General features: G+C 49.5%; 2 protein-coding genes across 4 annotated transcripts; one reads left to right on the forward strand and one right to left on the reverse strand.

Annotated features, from left to right (window-relative positions):
• The first annotated feature begins 1,685 nt into the window (after window positions 1–1,685).
• Window positions 1,686–4,533, forward strand: LOC137353088 (melanoma-derived growth regulatory protein-like). Its single transcript, XM_068019064.1, has 4 exons — window positions 1,686–2,431; window positions 3,266–3,399; window positions 3,575–3,685; window positions 4,378–4,533. The coding sequence occupies exons 1-4, from the start codon at window positions 2,296–2,298 to the stop codon at window positions 4,396–4,398; spliced, it is 402 nt and encodes a 133-aa protein (XP_067875165.1). The 5' UTR covers window positions 1,686–2,295; the 3' UTR covers window positions 4,399–4,533.
• Window positions 4,534–4,567: 34 nt separating this feature from the next.
• LOC137353084 (CLOCK-interacting pacemaker-like) lies at window positions 4,568–20,242 on the reverse strand. 3 transcript variants are annotated; one of them, XM_068019058.1, is made up of 4 exons: window positions 20,164–20,242; window positions 13,082–13,290; window positions 9,419–9,585; window positions 4,568–8,303 (listed from the first exon to the last, which is right to left on the reverse strand). In XM_068019058.1, the coding sequence occupies exons 2-4, from the start codon at window positions 13,275–13,277 to the stop codon at window positions 7,338–7,340; spliced, it is 1,329 nt and encodes a 442-aa protein (XP_067875159.1). In that variant the 5' UTR covers window positions 13,278–13,290; window positions 20,164–20,242; the 3' UTR covers window positions 4,568–7,337. The 3 variants fall into 3 exon arrangements, with proteins under 3 accessions (XP_067875159.1, XP_067875161.1, XP_067875160.1); XM_068019060.1 differs by having other exon boundaries at window positions 20,077–20,164; XM_068019059.1 differs by lacking the exon at window positions 20,164–20,242 and adding an exon at window positions 14,647–15,001.
• Window positions 20,243–23,330: the final 3,088 nt, after the last annotated feature.

A 23,330-nucleotide genomic window follows, 5' to 3' on the forward strand; every position in this document is an offset into this window, starting at 1 on the left:
ACATTTCTAAGATCATCTTAGTTTTTCTAGAGACAAGGAGCTGACACACATGGGGGCTGTACAGTTCCAGATGGGAATGAACTGATCCCTTTTACCTCCTGTGCATTATACAAGAACAAGAGCTGATGCTGACTTGGTGGTATAAACCTATTGGAACTGATCAATGGGGGGGTGGAAATGGAAATTTGCACTGCCTGCAAATTCTTGCTGAACAGTGGTATCTTGTAATGGGGCTGAGGAGGGGCTGGCATGATGTCCCAATAAGTAAGGGAGGGCAGGAAAGAGTGAGTGGACTGTGCACACTGAAAGCTGCTGGAGTTCTGAAGTGCGGCACCAGCCCTTCACACCTCCATTTATTGAGCATGGTTTAATCAACCTGTTTCTTACAGTGTAAGATGCTCACTCCTGCCGCAGCCACTGTGAGCAGTCCTTGGAACGGTGTGTTCAGCACAACAGGGACAGAAAGTTTCCAGATTTAGATCAGCTGGTAAAAGGCACCAAGGAGTGTGGTCACAGCTGTACCTGAAAGACTTGCATCAAATAGGCTTCTGTTGCCTTTTTCTAACCCAGTTCCAAAATAAATTCTGATCCTTAGTGAGGGTTTGGAGTGTTATCCTGTGCAAGATGAGGTCTTGTTTGTGTTGACTCAGGCAATGCAAGATGGCAGGGTCCAGTTTCTTGGCTGTATTGAGTGGGTCCCACACTGCTGGTGCATGTCTCTACTGAGACTGAAGTCAACACAGGTGTGTTTAGTACATATGTTCCCTGCTTTGTTTGACGTGGTTCTGGAGAGTTAATGCTAGTAGCTGGTGCTGACTGGGAATTCGCTGAAAGGGTGGGTGGTAGAGGTACTGGAGTCATACTTTCACCTGAGAGCTGGGTTCATAAACAACATTACCTGATTTAAGGGTCCTACCTGCAATGGTGGATAGTCTCCATCTGTTCTGCAGCAGCTTTGACCAACAGCAGAAAACTGGCAATTTAACCAGTCATGGGAAAGCTGGTGTGGGAAATAGATATCTGTTACACTGGCGTAGTAGGGAGAGCGGGACAGTGCAGGGAGTGCTTTTGTCTATCAAAACTACTGTACCTGCCCTAGAAGACTTTGATGGAGCAGTGTAGAAAGAGCTTTACTCTGCATCTAACCTGTTTTTTTTTTTCCCCTTTATATTCTGAGGGGAGGGAATTTCTCCCATTGGCAGAAATCATGAAGGAACAGCTTTAATAATCAGTTTGCACCATTTCTCTGGGCTTTCAATAAGTCTTCCAGTGAGGGGACCATGAGAACTGGTGCTGAAATTAGTGATACCAACACAGAGTTCAGGAGATGACAGTCCTGATCCTAGTGTGGGCACATGGCACCAATCCAGGAGTGACCTCTATCTAACACCTTTTTAAATTTTCTTTCAAAGAGGCCAGATCTCACAAATCGCTAATGTCTGAAGGGAAGTGAAGCAGGACAGTAGGGGCACTCATGTTAGGGCATTGTAGAGGGAGCTTTACTGTGTATCTAACCCCGTTTTCTTTTTTCTCTTTGTAGAGGGTACTTTATATTTAACCCCAAGCTGTATCTGCCCTTCGAGTGTTTGATGGGGACAGTGTCGAGGGAGCTTTACTCTGTATGTAACGCTGTTTTTCCCTTTTGTTAACTTTAAGATAGTTTGTACAAAAGTTCAGACCATCTTATGCTTAGTCTTCATCCTGATTGAGCTGGTAGCTCTCTTTGCTGTTTGCAACTCTGTGAAGTCAGTCACGCAGTTTGTTCTTGCTGAGGTACTACTCAGTGAGGTATTTGCTCTGGGAATGTTTAGCACTGAACTTAAGTTTTGAACCATTCCCAGTGCTAGTAAATCTAACAAGTAGTGTGAAAGGGACTGATGTGCTTAAGGATGTCAGGTGTGAGGGGTATTGCCAGTGTGGTTCATTCTAATACTTCCTAAAGAAGATAAAACCTTTTTTTAAAAAAATAAATAAATAAACCACTCAATATTCCAAACAAGCTTTTCAAATCAAACATCAGAATTAGAGAAATATTTTTATACCATGTTGAGAAGGTATAAACACAGCCGTGCTTAGAGTTTATAAAAGGGCGATTGTTCTTGTGATTTGTGCTTCAGGCCAGTTCCTGTCGGGAAGGACATTCCGCAAAGTTTTTCTGGCTTGCTACACCAATTCATTAAGCTGAGCAAACATTAAGCCGGGGCTCCTGGGAGGCCACAGACTCAGTATTTTACCCAAAGCTGTCTCTGCTCTCCCTTTCGCTGAGGGTTTAGAATTTCTGGTGGATGCAACAAAATGCAGATTGGGATGTCTCTGACAGCATCGGCCTTTTGTGTGATTGTTTTCTGCGCTGGTGGTGTCCTATCCACTAGGGGCGAAGTGATGCATAAACTGGCAGACAGAAAGCTGTGCGCCGATGAAGAATGCAGCCGTGAGTAATTCTCAATGCAGCTAAGCTAAACGGTATCTGCTGAACTGTGGGAGTCAGCTTAAATGAAACCTTGGGAGGTAGCAGCATTATCGAATAAAAATCTTGTTAAGCCAAGAAATAAACAAATTGCAACAACTGGAAATATATTTTTCATTCCATGTTGCAGGAGGCCATTCGGCCCACTGTGCCTGTATTGTCTTTGAAAAATCTAGCCAATTAGCCCCACTCTCTGACCTTGTGAAATTTTCCTTTTCAAGTATTCATTTTCCTTTTGAAAGTTGCTGTTGAATCTGCTCGTCAGGCAGTGCATTCCAGATCATAACAAACTTGCTGTGTAAAAAGGTCTCATCTACCACCCTCCCCCCAGCTCTTTTGCCAATTCTCTTAAATCGGAGTCCTCTATTTTTCAACGTTCTTGCCAATGGGAACAGTTTCTCCTTGTAGTATGAAAACTCGTCATAATTTTGATGGTGAATAAGGTGAGACTCTTTCCAGTGGTTGGAGAATGAACAGAATTACAAAAAAAAAGCAGCTGATTTCACTTTGACAATCCTTGTTTGTTTGTGTTGATGCGGGCAGCTTTCACTCGGGGTCGTTGCTGGACATGTCAGTTCATCACTGGCTCCTGTTTCTCTGCTGAAGGTGCAATTTCGTGCCTGGCTTCACTGTTCTTGTCGTGTGGACCTAGACACGTAATGTTGGCAGATTTAAAAGAATGGTCACAGCTAAGATCCAAACACGTGCATTGGATAAAGATCAGGACTTCTTCCCCTCAAAAGGCTGATAAATAATACCTGGGCTACACTCTATTAAAACATTGTGTTTTCTTTGTAGATCCAATTTCAATGGGCCGAGCACTGGCAGATTACACTGGTCCTGACTGCAGGTTCATCAACATCCGTCAAGGACAGATCGTTTACGTGTATGGAAAACTGAAAGGGAAGGGATGCAATTTCTGGCAAGGCACTGTGAGTTTGTTTAGGTGTTCAGTGCTGGGACAGATTGCTGCCCCTCATTAACTTTTGGCTCTGGGACTGACTTTGGCACTTTTGGTGCCTATTGCCAGTGTCTGTCTGGTGTCTGCGCGAGACTGACCAGAGCCTGAGAGATGGGCCGGTGAAACTGACCCGTGTCTCTGTTTAGGTTCAAGGTGATTATTTCGGGGAACAGTCAGCAGTTCTTGGATTTTTCCCAAAATCAATTGTGAGGGAGAGCCAACATCTGGCAACAGAACTTGTGGAAATGCCAACAGTGGTAAGTGCACTTGACTTCTTTACACTGTTTTATCTTTATCTATTGTGTCAGCTGGCACAGCAGAGCACTCAAGATTATGTAATGCTGTTTACATAACAAAGGTGGCTTCTTCTCTCAACACCCCCTCCTGCCAGCAGTAGTTGGGAATAAGAACAGAAAATGCTGGAAACACTCAAGTCATTTAGCACCAGAGAGAACAGACAAGTTAGTGTTTGTCTGATGGGCATCTCTCCTGTGTTTCCAGTATACTCCACTATTGCCACACCCAGTGTGGGATTAGGCTATAGCATCCATGAGAACTCCAGACTTGCCTCATGTCTAGGCTGATCTGTGCTAGGGCAGCAGTAAGTGGAAAACAACTGGCCTTTAGAGAAGAAAATAAAGGCAGGAGGGGAAAATCAACCAGGATTCCAGCTCCTGATCACTGGCCAGGGACCCCTGCTCGTAAGGATGTGCGCGCATTGGGTTTGATTGTGATAATGCCTACATTTGAATTGTCTGCTGCCTCTCCAGGGCTCGGCTCGTACATGAAGGATGATCAATTAGGTGAGACATCGGAGGCTGACTGATGCTGACGTAAACTGCAGTGGGAGTCAATTGTCAATGGGGGTAGTCGGGGGAGGGGGAAGAATTAGTGGTCAAAAAGATGAGTTTATTACAAACTGTTTGACAATGCCCACCTGTGTTTGTAGGACTGGGATTTCTACTGTTAAAGAGGAGGATCAGAGAAGAATCGTGTTCCCGACAGCAGAAAATCAGCCTACATCATGGAGAATCTTTGCATAGAATTAGTAACGCATAGTAAATTGTATTGACTTTAACTAATACCCAAATAAATAGTAATAGAACCGCTGGGCTGCTTACGTCTTTAATATTTCTCTAGTTTACACTCCATGACTGACAGGCAGAGGCATTTATAGAACACGTCAATGGGTCTCAAAGCACTTCAAATTGCTGGGAGTTTACTGACTAGTCCCACTGGAGAGGGAGTAGGAGGTACGGTCTCTCCCACATTTGCTCTTACACGCAGCAGGAATTCCGAGGGAAGTATCACTCCATGATTCCAGCAGGTGTTTTTGCTGTTGTGCTCCATCTGCAGCTTGATACTGAGAAACAGAGCCAGCTTCCTGTCAGTGAACCCATCCTAGTGCAGAGTCTTACCCTCTTAAAAGAAAATGCTGCACTTAAATAAACTACTGCAGATGTTCCAAATAGTCTCTCTACCTTGGGGTATTTTATTGTAAACTATTGCCGCAAAGGACAATGGTGGCCTCTCCCCTCCAGACAGAGATAGTTGCAGTCAGATTGCAGCTATTTTAGGGCACTGCGGTGATATCTAACTTCATTGTAGTACTTACCTTCAGTCACAGGATGGCACTTGTGAGTTGTTCGCAGGAACTAGGATTTTTGGTCAAACTGTTTAGATGCCATTTAGGAACGAGGCAGTAAGAACATGGTATCTGTCTGCTTCCTTCAAGGACTCATCCTAAAATACCCAAGCCTAGAGAGCTTAAGCATAGATTGGCAAAGCAAAGGGTTAGGGTACTGCTGGAGTTTAATCAGCTATACCTATACAGCACAGAGTACAAGAATAGTTCCTGCAGTTCATCGCCACCCTATTGCTTAGGTCACTGGCCTGGAAGGTTATCTCCTCTCCTTGTGCATCATTCTGCAGCTGGCAAAGGTTCCTATTGTGATGAAGCAGCTTTGCCCATTCCTCACCCACCAGCATTTCAGTCACGGCTTCCTTTGGCTGCCTGCAATACCGATCACAATCCAAGGGGATGGGAGTGAGGGACAAAATGAATCTGTGTACCTCCAAGCACACAGCTCAACAAGAGCCTAGGGAGAGGGGAGAAATAGGGCAATGGCCTAATGCGAAGATTGCTGTGGAAAGTTCCCTTGCCTTGCCTCTCAGATCATACCACCATAATCTACAATATATTAAAATCGGCAAGCAAATCCCATCAACTTTTTCCACTATAAATTCCAATGCAGCTTAACAAATTAACATCTCCAAAATGTCCACTCAAACTTTATTTGCAGAAACTGTACAAAAATTGGTAACAGTTAACACACTCAGACCCATTCTCTCTCCCCCACCCCCCCAATGCACAGAACCTCACCTCCTTTCCCAGTAACCTGAACAATTTGTTTCTACAGATCAGGAACAAAGCTACCCCAAACATTAACTTTATATTTAAAAAAAACTAAACCAGACCCAGGAGACCCCTTGCACAAAGTCAGACTGAGAATGAGGGAGGCTTCCCAATTCTGGGACTGGTGACTGTGCCAATACATACGCGAAATTATTTTTTTAATAATGTCTGACTTTTCCTGCAAATGCAAGACTCAGTCAGTGACAAAGGGAAAGCCTCTGTCCAGATTAATCAAAAGACTTGCATTTATAACAGCATTTCATTGCATCTATCAGGACCTTCTCAAAAGGGCTTCATGTACAGTGAATTATTTATGTAGAAGAAAATGGCAACCACTTTCACACAGCAAGATCCCATAATGAAATAAATCAACAAGTTGATCTGAACTTTAGCAGTGCTGATCAACTGCTGTGGGATCTTTAACATCCGCCTGGTCAGGCAATACCTCAGCTCTATAGGTCACAATCAAGGAGTCCTTCCCTTGATGCCTGTGCTGCACTATTTACAGTTCCCACAGCCTAATTAGGGCCTGAACCTCAAGTCTAAATCACACCTTGAACACGACCATGTACTGAGAAACTCTACGGCTCACAAACTAAGTCCCGCCCACTTGTCACTCCTGCTCTTGCTACAGGTCATGCCAATGCTTAAACTAAAAATTCCCATCCTGATGTTGAACCTTGCTCCTGGTCAGAAACATGTCTATTTAATTACTGTGAAATCAGTGACTTATGTTGATAATCATTACAACCATATCATGCACTTCAAAGTTCCACAAAGTGCAGCGAGATGAATCAGCAGCCAACCTGGGTTTTTGTCTGGTGATGTTGATCAAAGGAAGGAAGGTTGACCACATGACTGGGAGAACTCCCCTGCTCTTCCAACAGTACACTGCTATCCTTAACATTCACCTGAGGGGACAGGCCGGGCCTCGGTTTAAATGTCTCGCCCAAAGGACAGCACTCATGACATTGTGGTTCTCCCCTGAAAGTTGGATCTTCTGACTGCTGAGCCATGCTAATGCACCACGAGGGAGGGGTCAAGCTGTGTTCTTGTGCACCAGTTAACACCAGGTCTGCTGCTCTGAACCAAAACCAGCACAAGTAGCATTACGAGTAACTGAGATCTCATCCCAGCAGAACTACCATGGGAACCGGTCAAACAAAAAGCGATGACAGTTCTTCAGCCAACTCGGAACTTACAGCAAATAAATACATTTCTGTGGAGACTCAACCGCCTCTGCTAAAATAGCAAAGAGAGTAAAAACCTGTAAAAAGGAGAATTTTTTTTTTAAATCTGGAGTCTGGGAGAACCCCAGACGCACCCAGTATCCGTGGTCACTTTTGTAGGAGACAGTTACAGGCAAAAGTAGTAGAGCGTACAGTCCCTCGAGCCTGCTCCATCATTCAATAAGTTCAATTCCATTTTCCTGCCTGATCCCCACACAGCAACCTCCACCAATACAAGGCCTTTCATTCACCAAGGTCCCCTGTTCAAGGCAGTGGCGCACACTCGGAAGTGGCTTCAAGCGTCTGCTTTGTGGCCGAGGTGGTGGTGGTGGAGAGGCTGCTGTCTGTCGGCATGTAACCCCCGGAGCATTTCATGGCCTCCTGCAGTCTCAGCAGGGCCCGCGAGTCACTGCTCCGCACGGCGCTGCAGAAGAGCCGGACATGCTCCTTCAGCTCATCAATTTGCTGCTGGGCGCTGCCGTTCTGTCGGATCAGGTCCTTGGTTTTCAGCGTGATCTCCAGCAGCCCTGACCGGCTCAGGATCTCCACTGTGTTGCGGAAACGCCGCTGCTTGGCAGCACTGGGGACTGCCCGCCTGGAGACTCTGGTAACTGGTCTTGTGTCGCCACCGGGTGACTGGGCGCTCGGAGCTCGGGAAAATACGGAGGGGGAGGGGGAGGAAGAAGAGCAGGAGGAGGACGACGACCAGGAGTACAAAGACTCCGAGGATTCAGACTGAGAACCAAGATTTGGAGAGAGTACCGGCGATGGGGAGACCGAAAGGTCAAACTGACTTAAGTTTGTTACTCCAAACCAGGATGGCTGCTGAGCACTCTCAGCTTGCCGACAGTTGCCCACTGGTGCTACATGCGAGGTTTGGTCTTTTCTGGAAGTTTGCTGCAAGGGAATTCCCGCCTCGTCCAGGCACAACCGTGTGCTCTTGCTGTGATCTGCTGTCCTGTCATCCTGAGCCACACGGTACCCCATCTGAACTTGGCTGCCACTGTCGTCCCGACTTTTGTCTGGGTGAGGGGCTATCCTTGGGTAGGAGTTTAATATCGGAAGGTAGGTGGCCTTTGCCTCAGTCTTCTGGGATTTCAAAGAAGTTGCCAAAGGCTGTCGGATGAAGACCACTCGGGTCTGGCCTGCTGGTGCACCAAGCGAGTGTCGACTCCCCCAGGTCTGTAGCTGAGCGCGAACAAGCTGGCTCCTTGTTGGAACGGACAAAGGCTGTTCAAAACACCAATAGGAAAAGCAGAATTAAAATCTAATGGCTTAACGGGATCGCCGCTGCTTGCGACTGTACAACTGGCCCCTGCGCATCCACTCCATGCAAGTCACCCATCTATTCAATGCGAGTGTGCAACAAGACAGAATTTAACATGAATATTGAATCAGTGCATCTAATCAACATTTGCATGGCAACTGCCAGTGAGCACCCAGTGCAAGCAGTGAACACACAGAATAACAATAGCTCGGCCAGGATTCCCAGCACTATCGGTAGTAGAGGGTTTTCTCTGGTTTAGTCCAATACAAAGTCAGAATCCTGGCTCTGGATTACAAAACTGGAACTAGGCAGAGTAGGTCTTGGCCATTTGATCTTTCACTGGCAAGTGTCTTTCTCTTGACAAAACAAATATTCTCTTTGAAATGAATGTCAATATTGCTTGAACATGCTGAGATGGTTACAACTTACCGAGGTGTTAAACCTTTCACATAACCTGAGTATTACTATTTTCACTCCCAGTGCTTTGAACAGAAAGTGGAGCTGCCCTTTAGTGAATGGGAACTATTGTCCACAACACTCATTTGCCAGCGTGCAAGCAGAGGATCCACACCATCTACCCACTCCAACTGTTTCTCATTCGCAAGGCCTTTCCTGCTCCTGTCCTGAAGGCAATCACTCCCACTGGGGTACAGTTCCATAGGGCCACATTTTAATGTGAATCTAGACAGCAAGCTTTGGCAAACTATTCTCAATGGGGTGGCATCACAGCCTCCTCACTAGATCAAAGCACAGATGAGAGATCTCCAGTAAGAGGGCCACTGTAATGATCAGGAACACTGGCTGATCCATCCCTCCCACTACTAGCCTTGGGCACTGAGGCCAACTCAGGCTCTCCAGAGAACAAGAGCAGTCCACATGTCATTTATTAAAACCATTTGCTCTCAAAGTGACCTCTGCACTCACCTCTAAGAGTGTATGTTAGGTGAAGCTGCAGAGTCTACCCATGTACGCCCCTTTTAGACCATGACTGCATGATGTGTCCCTACATTTTTCCTGGCCCGACCCACATCTTAAGAGGGTTTACTATAGAGGACTGTGGAGTAGGGAGGGTCTGTACCTCTTTCAGAAGGACATTCTTCACAATGTAGACAGGAGTCAAGTTGGAGAGTGAGCTTTGTGCAGCAGTGGTCTTCTCCACATGATTGAAAACTGCTGGCCTCTTGCGTGAGGACTGATCCTCTGAGTCAGTCTGTTCCAGCGCACTCAGATATTCCGAGCCCGAGTCTGAGAACAAGGCAGAGAAAAAGTGGCACAGCTAACAAAATGATGCAGAGACAATACAAACTAAGTAAGGATCAAATAGCTCCAAAAATCATCATGGAAACTAATCTCTGCCTGCTGACCATGGAACCATACAGCCCATCATACCTGTGCCGACTCTTTGAAGGGGCAAAACAAAGTCCTACTTTCCCCACAGTCCTGCAATTCTTCCCATTCAAGTATTGATCCAACTCCCTCTTGAAAGTTACTATGGCATCTACTTCCACCACCCCTTCAGGCAGTGCACTCCAGATCACAACTTGCTGTGTAAAAGAATTTCTCCTCATCTCACCCTGATACTTTTGCCAATTATTTTAAGTCTGCGTCCTCTAGTTATGACCCTCCTACCAGTGGGAAGTTTCTATCAAAGCCCTTCATAATTTGGAATACCTCTATTAAATCTCCCCTTACCGTCTCTGGTCTAAAGAGAATAATTCAAGCTTCTCTAGTCTCGCCATGTAACAAGTCCCTGTGCCCTGCTAGCATTCTAATAAATCTCCTCCTGACCCTCTTCAAGGCCTCGACATCGTTCCTAAAGCATAGCTTCCAGAATTCAGCCAACAAACCAAAGAAAAAAAAATTCACTGGCCACTCATTTAGCTGCCGCCTGTGGGATCTTGCTGTGTACAAAATGGCTGTCATGTTTTCCTACACAGCAGGGACTGCATTCGAAAGTAATTCTTTGTAGGCAATGTGCTTTGGAATGTTTCTCAGACAAAGTGTTACATAAATGTAGGTTTACTAGGGGGTGCCACAGTCTCAGGATATGGGGTCAGCCATTTTAGACTGAGGAGGATAGAAATTTCTTCAAGGGTTTGGAATTTTCTACTCCAGAGGGCGGTGGATGCTCAATTGTTGAGTAATTCAAGAATGAGATCGATAGGATCGTTGGACTCTAAGGGAATCAATGGATATGGGGATTGGGCAGGAAAGTGAAGTTAATGTCAAAGATCAGTCATGAGTTTATTGAATGGTGGAGCAGGCTTGAAGGGGGGACCATATGGTCTACTCCTGCTCCAATTCTCTATGTTCTTATGAATACAATACTGCAACTGAAGGTCTAACCAGTATTTATTTATTTTTTTTAAGTTTAGCATAACTACTTTGCTTTTGTACTCTATTGCCTCTATGTAATAAAACCAAGGATCCCATAAGCTTTTTTAAAAACAGCCTTATCAACTTGACCAGCCACCTTCAAAGATTTGTGCTTCTGAACCCCCAGGTCTCTACTCCTACACCCCCTTTAAAATGCTGCCATTTAGTACTGTATACCACAGCATGCTTGCCTTCAGTATGAAAATGACCATTAACTACTACTCCCTGCCTCTTATCCAAAGTTGTATCCACCTCCCGACAGCCCCTTTAAATCCATGGTCTTTGCTAACAAGTCATTACATTAAATGCCTTTTAAATCTAATTATGTGACAGACGACAGCACAAGATAGAAGCACATCCATGACCTGCCCTGCAGGAGCAGATGCAAGAACAGCTCTGATCCTAATATAACCATGGCCTCGAACACAATAGAAAACCACAGGGGATGGGAGGAATCTGAAGTCATGGAAACAGCATTTCTCTGCAATGGGTTATGCAGCTGTAAGAATTATACACCGACCGTCATGTCTGCAACCTAGAGTGGAGAGTTGTCCGAGGGGGGGGCGCTGAGGGTTGGAGTTAATTCTGCTTTCAGAACAGGTGAGGGACAGATGTGCTAGATTTTTTTTAAAAAAGGGATAATAGCAAAATCCTGCAGGTATTGGAAAACAGAAAATAATGGAAACCCTCAGTGTGTCAGCCAACATCTGTGGAAAGAACGGACAAGTTTGCTTTTCAGGTGTGGAACAGTTTTGAAACGGAGTCCACAGCTGAAACATTAACCTGTCTATACTCTCCACAAAGGCTGGCTGTGCCAGAGTGCACTTCCAGCATTTTCTGCTGTTGGTTATCTCAAAGAAATGTAGAAAATTCTGAAAGGACTTGACAGGGTAGATGCCAAGGGGCTGTTTCCTCCTGTCTAGAACTAGCGGCTGTTGTCTCAGGATAAAGGATTGACCATTTAGGACTGAGGAGAAATTTCTTCACTCAGGTGGTGTGAGTATTTGGAATTCCCTGCCCCAGAGGACATCGGTATATTCAAGAGATCTTTTTTGTGGTATATATCAACGATTTGGACGTAAATGTGGGCATGATCAGATTGTTTGCAGACGACACAAAGATTGGCTGTGTGGTAGATAGCGAGGATACTGATGGTCTGGTCAGATAGGCAGAAAAGTGGCAAATGGAATTCAACCCGGAGAAGTGTGAGGTGATGCATTCGGGAGGTCAAACAAGGCAAAGGAATACACGATTAATGGGAAAATACTGGGAGGTGTAGAAGTGAGGGACTTCGGCGTGAGTGTCCACAGATCCCTGAAGGTAGCAGGACAGGTCAATAAGGTGCTTAAGAAGTCATATGGAATCCTTTCCTTTATTAGCCAAGGTATAGAATGCAAGTGCAGGGAGGTTATGCTGGAACTGTATAACTCATTAGTTGGGCCACAACTTGAGTACTGTGTGCAGTTCTGGTCACCTCATTACAGAAAGGATGTAATTGCACTAGAGAGGGTACAGAGGAGATTTACAAGGATGTTGCCGGGACTGGAAAAATGCAGCTATGAGGAAAGACTGGATAGGCTGGGGTTGTTCTCCTTGGAACAGTGAAGGCTGAGGGGAGATCTGATTGAAATGTACAAGATTATGAGGGGCCTGGATAAAGTGCAGGTGAAGGGTCTATTCACCTTAGTAGAGAGGTCAGTGACTAGGAGGCATAGATTTAAAGTGATTGGTAGAAAAATTAGAGGGGAGATCAGGAAAACTTTTTTTCAACCAGAGGGTGGTGGGGGTCTGGAACTCACTACCTTAAAGGGTAGTTGAGGCAGAAACCCTCAACTCATTCAAAAGGAGTCTGGATATGCACCTCTAGTGTGTAATCTGCAGGGCCATGGACCAAATGCTGGAAGGTGGGATCGTTTTTCAGCCGACGCAGACACGATGGGCCAAGTGGCCTTTCTGTGCTGTAAACTTTCCATGATTCTCTGATCAAATAGATTTTTGGACACTAAGGGAATCAAGGGATAGGGTGGGAAAGTGTAGTTGAGGTAGAAGATCTGCCATGATCTTATTGAACAGGCTCTGATGTCATGTGGTGTATTCCTAATGTTATACTGGTAAAGGTTTGTCCCCCATTCTAGTGAACATACAGGCTACAGGCTGCTTGTTGCAATCCCAACAGTTGCAACTGAGTGCTGTCACTCAACATCTACTGTCCGACCTCAAATGGGTAAACTGGTAAATATGGCACCCAGTCTCCTTCAGGATCCTAATCCAATGGTTAAACAAGGTTATTGCAAAATTCTACAGAAAGAAAGGGGCTATAATGAGCTTTCCAAATCTTTGCTGAATCCCCTGTGCTTCCCATTACCTGAAAATCCAGAATCTTTCTCCGACTCTCCAAGCAACACCCGTTGGTTCTTCCCAACACTTCCCATAGGATTTCTTTTCTCGGCTTGTCCATACCGACCATCTGGCAAATTCTCCAATTTGACCGACACCCTGCTCATCCCCTCCTTCAGACCTTTGCTGGAGCCTTTGGCCATGGGCAATTTATCCAGAGACATGTTTCACTGAAGGCTGAAGTATTCAGAATGAAAAGGATTATTATTCATTGCATTTGGAATTGGAATGCAAACGACAGCATTTCTAATACATCGAGGCAACGCAATTTAAATCTGCTCATTCGGTCCCTCCATGTATCCTTAGACGGACCTGGCATTGTTCTTTTCTTCCCCCTTTCCATCTTTTTCGATAAGGATATAAAGGCACTGGAGAAGAGGCAATGAGGTTTACAAGGGCAATGCCAGAACTGAGAGGTTATAGTCATCAGAAAAGGCTGGGCCTCTAGAAAAGAGAAGGCCGAGAGGTGACCTAATAAAACTTACAAACAGGTTTGTTATGATAGGTGTAGAGACAATGTTTCCAATTGTGGGGGAGTCCAAAACTAAGGGTCATAAATATAAAAGATATTCACTAATGAGTCCAACAGGGAATTCAAGAGAAATTTCTTTACCGGAGAACTGTTACACTGTTCACTGCCTGAAGGGGTGGTACAGGCAGAAATCCTCACAGCATTTAAGAAGTATTTCGATGAGCATTTGAAACGCCATAGCATACAAGGCTACGGGCCAAGTCTGGGAAAATGGGATTAGAATGGATGGGTACTTGATGGTCGACACGTTGGGCCGAAGGGCCTGTTTCTGTGCTGTATAACTCTATGACTCTCTCTACCTATGACAATTTGGAACATCTCACCACATGGAATAGTTGAGGCAAGTAGCTTGAAGCATTTAAGGGAAAACTAGATACGTACAGGAGGGAGAAAGGAACAGAAGGTTATGCTGATAGGGTTAGATGATGGAAGACGGGAGGAAGCTTGCGTGAAGCTTAAACACCGGCATGAACCAGTTGGGCCAAATGGCCTCTTTCTGTGTTGTACATTCTATGTAATTATTTGGTCTCCTCGAGCGAGCATGCAGATTAGCGATTTATTCACCGTCCCTGCCCAGCACTGGTCTACTAGAAAGTGACAAGAGCTCTCCAAAGTGACTGGACGAGGGCCAGCTTTCCACAAACAGCACAACTGGCCAGATGCAGAATGCAATCTACGGTGAGCATGCTCAAGCAAACCAGTTGGGATTTTATTTTGAAAAAAAAAATAAAGACACTCAAATGGGAAAGATCATAAATTAACTGCATAATTTTTCACCGGGCATCCGAGTTTCTGTTTCTTCTTGAAATTATAACCGGTAAAGAAGCCTGCATAACACAGGCGAAGCAACATTTAGGCAGTCACCAGCCTCTGCATAGAAGCAGCCATTGTGGTTTAATCTGCAATCCACTCAGAGAGCACAGAGAGACTGAATGAAATGTAAAATCTAAATTTAATTTAAAGGGAATCAGAACAAAGTGATTTTTAAAAATGCAACCTACAGACAATTTAAATAACAGGCCCCCTGCTATAGCAGTTTCTTCTGCTCAAGGCCCTGCAGGGGGTACATGCTGGTATTTTTAACCACTCGGTCCCTGCTTTCTCTCAGTAATGGATCAGGGACAAATACAATCCTGGTCTTGAATATTGGTTTCCAATTCTGCATAGAGTTCCTCCTCTTCCCCCATCCAGACCTGCCGAAGCAGCACAAACTGAACTATGTCCTCCCCGATAAACAGTTCATTAAATTTTTTCTTTAAATAAACTAATCCCATATCGAGTACAGATGCAACATCACCAACAGCCCCCTCCCCAGAACACTTGGCAATTCAGTCCATGTTTACTGGAAACTGCCCACTTACTTAACTCAATTCCTTATCTCCCACTCCACCCCACATTAACCACGCCAGACCCCCAGCCTTTGCCCACTCCCCCCCACATTAAACCCACCAGCATTAATCCCCCCCAGCTTTTGCTCCCTCCGTTAACCACTCCAAGCCTTGCCCCCCTCCATTAACGTCACCCACCGCCCCCCCCCCACCCCCAGCAACCCACCCCAGCCTTGGCTGCACCCCACCCATTAACCCCCGAGCCTTTGCCCCCCCCCCCCCACCCGCACATTAACACCCCCCCCAGCCTTGGGGCCCCCCTCTCCAAATTAATCCCCCCCCCACATTAACCCCGCAGCCTTGCCCCCACTGCACATTTACCCCTCCAAGCCATATCCCCGCACCCCCAGCCTTGTCCCCCATCCACATTAACCATCGCCCCCACCCTGCACATTAACCTCCCCCCACCCCCCAGCCTTGGACTCCCTCCAGATTAACCACCCCCCAGCCTTGGCCCTCCTCCACATTAAGCAGCCCCCAAGCCTTGCCCCACCCCTGCACATTAACCCTCCCACAAGCCTTGCCTCCCTGCACATTGGCCCCCCCTCCACATTAAAACCCCCCCAACACAATAACCCCCCTCAGCCTTGGCCCCCCTGCACATTAACCCCTCCAAGCCTTGCCCCCCCCGCACATTAATCCCCACCCAGCCTTAGCCCCCCTCCCCATTAACCCCTACCCTCCAAGCCTTGCCACCCCGCCACATTAACCCCCCCCAAGATTTGCACCCCCTCACATTAACCCACCAGCCTTGCACCTGCACATTAACCCCACCCCCCCAACCTTAGCCCCCCCTCTACATTAATCCCCCATCCAGCCTTGGCCCACCCTCCACATTAAACCCACCCCCCTCCAGCCTTGGCCCCCCTCCACATTAAACCCACACCCCCTCCAGCCTTGGCCCCTCTCCACATTAACCCCCCCAAGCCTTGCACCCCTGCACATTAACCCCTCCCCCCCCTCCAGCCTTGCCCCCTTGTACATTAACCCCCCCCAGCCTTGGCCCCCCTCCACATTAAACCCAGCCCCCCCAGCCTTGGCCCCCCCCTCCACATTAAACCCCCCACCAGCCTTCGCCCCCCCTCCACATTAAACCCCCCACCAGCCTTCGCCCCCCCTCCACACTAACTCCCCCGCCTGCACCCCCGCACATTACCCCCCGCCCCAAGCCTTGCCCCCTTGTACATTAAACCCACCCAAGCCTTGTCCCCCTCCACATTAATTCCCCCCCACCCCCCAAGCCTTGGCCCCCCTCCACATTAATTCCCCCCCCCTCCACATTAATTTCCCCCCCAAAGCTTTGGCCCCCCCGAGCCTTGGCCCCCCTCCACATTAACCCCCCACCCCCCCCAGCCTTGCCCCCTTGTACATTAACATCCCCCAAGCCTTGTCCCCCCCTCCACATTAATACCCCCCCCCAGCCTTGGGCCCCCTCCACATTAATTCCCCCCCACCAAGCCTTGGCCCCTTGTACATTAATCCCCCCCAAGCCTTGCACCCCTGCACATTAACCGTCCAGCCTTGGACCCCCTCCAGATTAAACAACCCCAGCCTTGGCCCCCCCCCCCACTCCCCTCCACATTAAGCAGCCCACGAGCCTTGCCTACCTGCACATTGGCCCCCCCCCCCACACACATTAACCCCCCCAGCGTTGCCCCACTGAAAATTAACCCCCCCAGACCTGCCCCACTGTACATTAAGCCCCCCCAAGCCATGGCCCCCCAAAAGCCTTATCCCCGCTCCACATTAACCCCCCCCCCCTCCAGCCTTGGCTCCCCCGCACATTAAACTCCCTCCAGCCTTGCCCCCACCTCCACATTAACCCCACCCCCAGCCCTGCCCTCCTCCACATTAACCCCGCCCCCATCCACATTAATCCCCACCCCCCAGCCTTGGCCCCCCTCCACATAACCCCACCCCCCCTTCCACTACAGGCTTGGCCCCCCTCCACATTAATTCCCACCAGCTGTGGCTCCCCCTCCACATTAAACCCCCTCCAGCCTTGGTCCCCCCCTCCACATTAACCCCCCCCCCCACACACACGGCCCCCCTCAAGATTCTCTCCCCCCCCTAGCCGTGGCTCCCCCTCCACATTAACCCCCCCCGCACATTAAACCCCCTCCAGCCATTGCCCCCCTCCACATTAACCCCCCCAGCCTTGGCACCCCTCCACATTAACCCTACCCCCCCGCCACAGGCTTGGCCCCCCCTCCCCCCTCCAGCCATGGCTTCCCCCCCCACATTAACAACCCCCCCACATTAAACCCCCTCCAGCCTTGGCCCCCTCCTCCACATTAACCCCCCTCCCTATTCAGCCTTGCCCCCCCTCCCCATTAACCCCCCCACCCAGCCTTAACCCCCCCCTATTCAGCCTTGCCCCCCTCCCCATTAACCCCCCCCCTCAGCCTTGCCCCCCCTCCCACTCAGCCGTGCCCCCCATCCCCATTAACCCCCCCCACTCAGCCTTGCCCCCCCCTCCCCTCCACATTAACCCCCCCACCCAGCCTTGCCCCCCCTCCCCTCCACATTAACCCCCCCACCCTGCCTTGCCCCCCACTCCACAATAACACCCCCACCCAGCCTTGCCCCCCCCTTCCACATTAAGCCCGCCCACCCAGCCTTGCCCCCCACTTCCACATTAACCTCCCCACCCAGCCTTGCCCCCTCCCTTCCACATTAACCCCCCCACCCAGCCTTGCCGCCCCTTCCACATTAACCCCCCCACCCAGCCTTGCCGCCCCTTCCACATTAACCCCCCCACCCAGCCTTGCCGCCCCTTCCACATTAACCCCCCCACCCAGCCTTGCCGCCCCTTCCACATTAACCCCCCCCACCCATGCCCCCCCTTCCACATTAACCCCCCCCACCCAGCCTTGCCCCCCCTTCCACATTAACCCCCCCCACCCAGCCTTACCCCCTCCCTTCCACATTAACCCCCCCTTCCACATTAACCCCCCCCCTTCCACATTAACCACCCCCACCCAGTCTTACCCCCCTTCCACATTAACCCCCCCACCCAGCCTTGCCCCCCATTCCACATTAACCCCCCCACCCAGCCTTGCCCCCCATTCCACATTAACCCCCCCACCCAGCCTTGCCCCCCCTTCCACAGTAACCCCCACCCAGCCTTGCCCCCCTTCCACATTAACCCCCCCAAGCCAGCCTTGCCCCCCTTCCACATTAACCCCCCCAAGCCAGCCTTGCCCCCCTTCCACATGAACCCCCCCCAAGCCAGCCTTGCCCCCCCTTCCACATTAACCCCCCCCAAGCCAGCCTTGCCCCCCCTTCCACATTAACCCCCCTCAAGCCAGCCTTGCCCCCCCTTCCACATTAACCCCCCCCACCCAGCCTTGCCCCCCCTCCACATTAACCCCCCCACCCAGCCTTGCCCCCTCCCTTCCACATTAACCCCCCCACCCAGCCTTGCCCCCTCCCTTCCACATTAACCCCCCCACCCAGCCTTGCCCCCTCCCTTCCACATTAACCCCCCCACCCAGCCTTACCCCCCCTTCCACATTAACCCCCCCCACCCAGCCTTACCCCCACTTCCACATTAACCCCCCCACCCAGCCTTGCCCCCTCCCTTCCACATTAACCCACCCCCACCCAGCCTTGCCCCCTCCCTTCCACATTAACCCCCCCCACCCAGCCTTACCCCCCCTTCCACATTAACCCCCCCCCACCCAGCCTTACCCCCCCTTCCACATTAACCCCCTCCACCCAGCCTTACCCCCCCCTTCCACATTAACCCCCTCCACCCAGCCTTACCCCCACTTCCACATTAACCCCCTCCACCCAGCCTTACCCCCCCCTTCCACATTAACCCCCCCCACCCAGCCTTACCCCCCCTTCCACATTAACCCCCCCACCCAGCCTTACCCCCCCTTCCACATTAACCCCCCCACCCAGCCTTACCCCCCCTTCCACATTAACCCCCCCCACCCAGCCTTACCCCCCCCCACTTCCACATTAACCCTCCCTCCCACCCACCCAGCCTTGCCCCCCCCACTTCCACATTAACCCTCCCTCCCACCCAGCCTTGCCCCCCCCCACTTCCACATTAACCCTCCCTCCCACCCAGCCTTGCCCCCCCCCACTTCCACATTAACCCTCCCTTCCACCCAGCCTTGCCCCCCCTTCCACATTAACCACCCCCACCCAGTCTTACCCCCCTTCCACATTAACCCCCCCACCCAGCCTTGCCCCCTCCCTTCCACATTAACCCCCCCACCCAGCCTTGCCCCCTCCCTTCCACATTAACCTCCCCACCCAGCCTTACCCCCCCTTCCACATTAACCCCCCCACCCAGCCTTGCCCCCTCCCTTCCACATTAACCCCCCCACCCAGCCTTGCCCCCTCCCTTCCACATTAACCCCCCCCACCCAGCCTTACCCCCCCTTCCACATTAACCACCCCCACCCAGCCTTACCCCCTCCCTTCCACATTAACCCCCCCCACCCAGCCTTACCCCCCTTCCACATTAACCACCCCCACCCAGCCTTACCCCCCCTTCCACATTAACCCCCTCCACCCAGCCTTACCCCCCTACCCAGCCTTACCCCCCTTCCACATTAACCCCCCCCACCCAGCCTTACCCCCCTTCCACATTAACCCCCCCACCCAGCCTTACCCCCCCTTCCACATTAACCCCCCCCACCCAGCCTTACCCCCCCTTCCACATTAACCCCCCCACCCAGCCTTACCCCCCCTTCCACATTAACCCCCCCCACCCAGCCTTACCCCCCCTTCCACATTAACCCCCCCCACCCAGCCTTACCCCCCCTTCCACATTAACCCCCCCACCCAGCCTTACCCCCCCTTCCACATTAACCCCCCCCACCCAGCCTTGCCCCCTCCCTTCCACATTAACCCCCCCACCCAGCCTTGCCCCCTCCCTTCCACATTAACCCCCCCACCCAGCCTTGGCCCCACCCCGCACATTAAACACTAAACCTTGACCCATTAACCGCCCCCAGCCTTTGTCCCCACTATCCTCGCCATCTGTCAGCGACCGTCGACCGGAGCCGCGAGGCCCAACCCGACCTCAGGCCTTCTCTCCCTCGAACGGCGGTAACACTTCGTTTTTGTCCCAGATCCCAATAGTAAATCCTGCCCACTCCGGCCACCTACCTCCCGCTGCCGCTCGCTCTATCCTTCGCCTTTCATCCAAACCTGCTGCAAACACCTCACCCCGCCTCCCTCCGATTGACAACCGCTCGGACCAATGGGAAGCCGGTGCCTTCAGCGTTCCCACCAATGGCAGAGGCGCTGCCCCCCCGCAGCAAGTGCTTGGCTCTCGTGCTCTGCCTCGTGAGGGCGGTGCGATTGATTGACAGTTTCCATGGCGATAGGACGCACGCGCCCCTCCTCGGGCTCTGCAACGTGACCAGGCTGCAAATACAAACAGCAGCAGGGAATGCTGCTTGCAGCCCTAAAGCAGGGGCAGGGAATTGTGCAAAGCTGGACACAGGATATAATGTACACTGTGTAACACAGGGGCAGAGAAATAATGCAAACTGTGTAACCCAGGGCCAGAGGAATAATGTTAACTGTAACCCAGGGACAGGGCTTAGAGCAAACATGCGAATCCGGAGATAGGAGACAGTGCAAACCACAAATTATGACGTGAGCAATAGTGCAAATACTACAATTCGTGGTAAAGCAAAGTGACAACTGGACCTGGGAGGCAAAGCAAGTCGGAAAGGAAGAATTAACTATAACCGTCACAATGGGTAACAACTGAGCAGGCAGCAGGATGGAAACGTGATGTTTAAGGTGATGACTGTCGTGTTGGGAGAGTTGCCGTTTAGTACAGCTGCAAGCCAGGATACCGCAGCTCTCAAAGCTTATGGACCTGCTTTAATATTTATGCCTTTCCTTCATCTCCTTAACCAACTGGGAACAGAATAAAGCTTGATAAGATGCAATCAAATACTGTTGGATATCAAAGGTTATCACTCTGTGCCAGTTATCAGAGAACCACAGGGCAGAATTCCAGTTCCAGGGAATGTATGTTAAACTATCAATGTGCACAAAGACACAACAGATATAAAACTAATTGTAATTATACAACAGTTATAAGCCATCAGTACATTCTAGAGATGTTTTGAAATCCAATTCCTTTTCGGGTTTAAACAATGATTCTCAAAATCTTAAAATTAGCTTGTTTTATTCATTTATTTTTTATTTATTTAGAGATACAGCACTGACACAGGCCCTTCGGCCCACCGAGTCTGTGCCGACCATCAACCACACATTTATACTAATCCTACACGAATCCCATATTCCTACCACATCCTCACCTGTCCCTATGTTCCCCTACCACCTACCTATACTAGGGGCAATTTATAATGGCCAATTTACCTACCAACCTGCAAGTCTTTGGCTGTAGAAGGAAACCGTAGCACCCGGAGGAAACCCACACAGTCACAGGGAGAACTTGCAAACTCCACACAGGCAGTACCCAGAATTGAACCCGGATCCCTGGAGCTGTGAGGCTGCGGTGCTAACCACTGCGCCACTGTACCGCCCCTAGAATCTTTCTCGCCCCTTTGCCTTCAGGCACTATCTCGGGGAATAGTGCCAGGGGTCACTGGCTCTCACTGAGACACCGTTACACATGTGCCACCTATCCTCTGGTACCTCACCCAGGTGGCAGTTCTTCATGGCTTAGTCCAGACAGTCAGTACTAACTAGACTGATACTGAAAGCAGGCGGAATTGATCTGCGAGGGTGCGTGTTTGAAAAATTGAGATGCTTTTTAACCTCAATCAGTCTAGGACTTGGGGCAGAGTAAATGAAATTCCTCAATGTTCTGGCCAAACGTCACCGGTACCGCTCCGATATCCAGTGTCGGAGGTGCACAGTGAAAAAAAAAACTTCAACAAAAAACAAATGGGCACAGCTGGGCTTATTCATAAAGCAGGATAAATAAAAATGAACATAAAATAGTGTCTGTAGCACCAGGTCCCGGCATTCTGGTCCAACAGTTATAATAACTTGCATTTATGTAGTGCCTTCGATGTAGTAAAATATCCTAAGGTGATTCCCACAAATGTAACACTGAGGCACATAAGGTGACATTAGAACAGGTGACCCAAAAACTGGATCAGAGGTTTTTTTGAAAGGAGCCTCTGAAGAAGTGGGAGAGGTTTAGGGAGGGAATTCCAGAGCTTAGGGCCAAAACGGTTGAAGGCACGGCCACTAATGGTGGAGTGTTGGAAATTCGGGATGTGCAAGAAAGACATTTCAGCAGCTGGACAGGTTATTGTTGCTGCCCTAAAGCCAGCAACAGGTAGAGTGCACACGTGATGCTTCACTCTTACTCTCATCATACCTTTTAGCAGGATCCCCTCAAACATTTTCCCCCAACTGAGATGACCAGGTCACCAGCTTAATATCTACGCAACCATTTTTGTTGTGTTTCCTACTTCTTTTATACGACCCCCCTCCCTTTAGTCCCTTAGCACCACCCTCAACATTTCTGTCACCTCCTTGTCAGTGATTTCACCACCCACCCCCCCCCCCCCCCCCCACCATAGCATTTCCCTGTTTCCCAAAAAATTAACCCTCACTTCTGGTAGAGATATAACAGTTTGAAAAGTCAATCCCTCGCTTCTAGGAAGTCGAGGGGGGGAGGGGGAGGGGGGAAAGAGAGAGAGAGAGAGAGTGACGTGCAAGCTTCCTCTGTGATCCAATAAAAGCTGTGGAACATATCTGCACTGTTTTCATACACTATCACTTTCCCCATTACGCCTTTCAAAGGCCCCAATTGTTTAAGCCACAATCCCATTGTGTGCAGTCATCATTTTATTTTTAAAACCATAATAACAGCACCTTATATTCCCGGCCATTACTCAACCTGAAGATCCCCAATTGAGGAATCTCTCTGCTTTGCCCACGTTTTTTGAATTATCTGCATTGTGCTCACATAGGTTTTTTAAATTTGATAATAACCGATATCTTTCCCCTTATCCCAAGCAATAGTACCTCTGCTGTATCGCTACTGAACACTATTTCCCTTCACATCTCCTTTATATACATAGAGTAAAGCCTCCTCTATTTAGCCCCAAGAATGCACCTCACCCGGCACTCAAAATGCGGCCCCTTACTGCACCAATTTGGCACGTGGTTGCATCCTGTGTCCCGTCAGAGGAAGACTCCCAGTTTTTGGGATGCGGAACTCGTGGAGACTTGTATCCCATCCTTCGGGGCTGGATCTGAACTCCTGATTCCCAGCACACGATTTCTAATCCCCCTGCACCTCCCTACAAGAGAAATTGTCTTGGCTGTTGTCA

The sequence above is a fragment of the Heterodontus francisci genome, chromosome 40, assembly GCF_036365525.1.
Source record: "Heterodontus francisci isolate sHetFra1 chromosome 40, sHetFra1.hap1, whole genome shotgun sequence".
Classification (NCBI taxonomy): Eukaryota; Metazoa; Chordata; class Chondrichthyes; order Heterodontiformes; family Heterodontidae; genus Heterodontus; species Heterodontus francisci.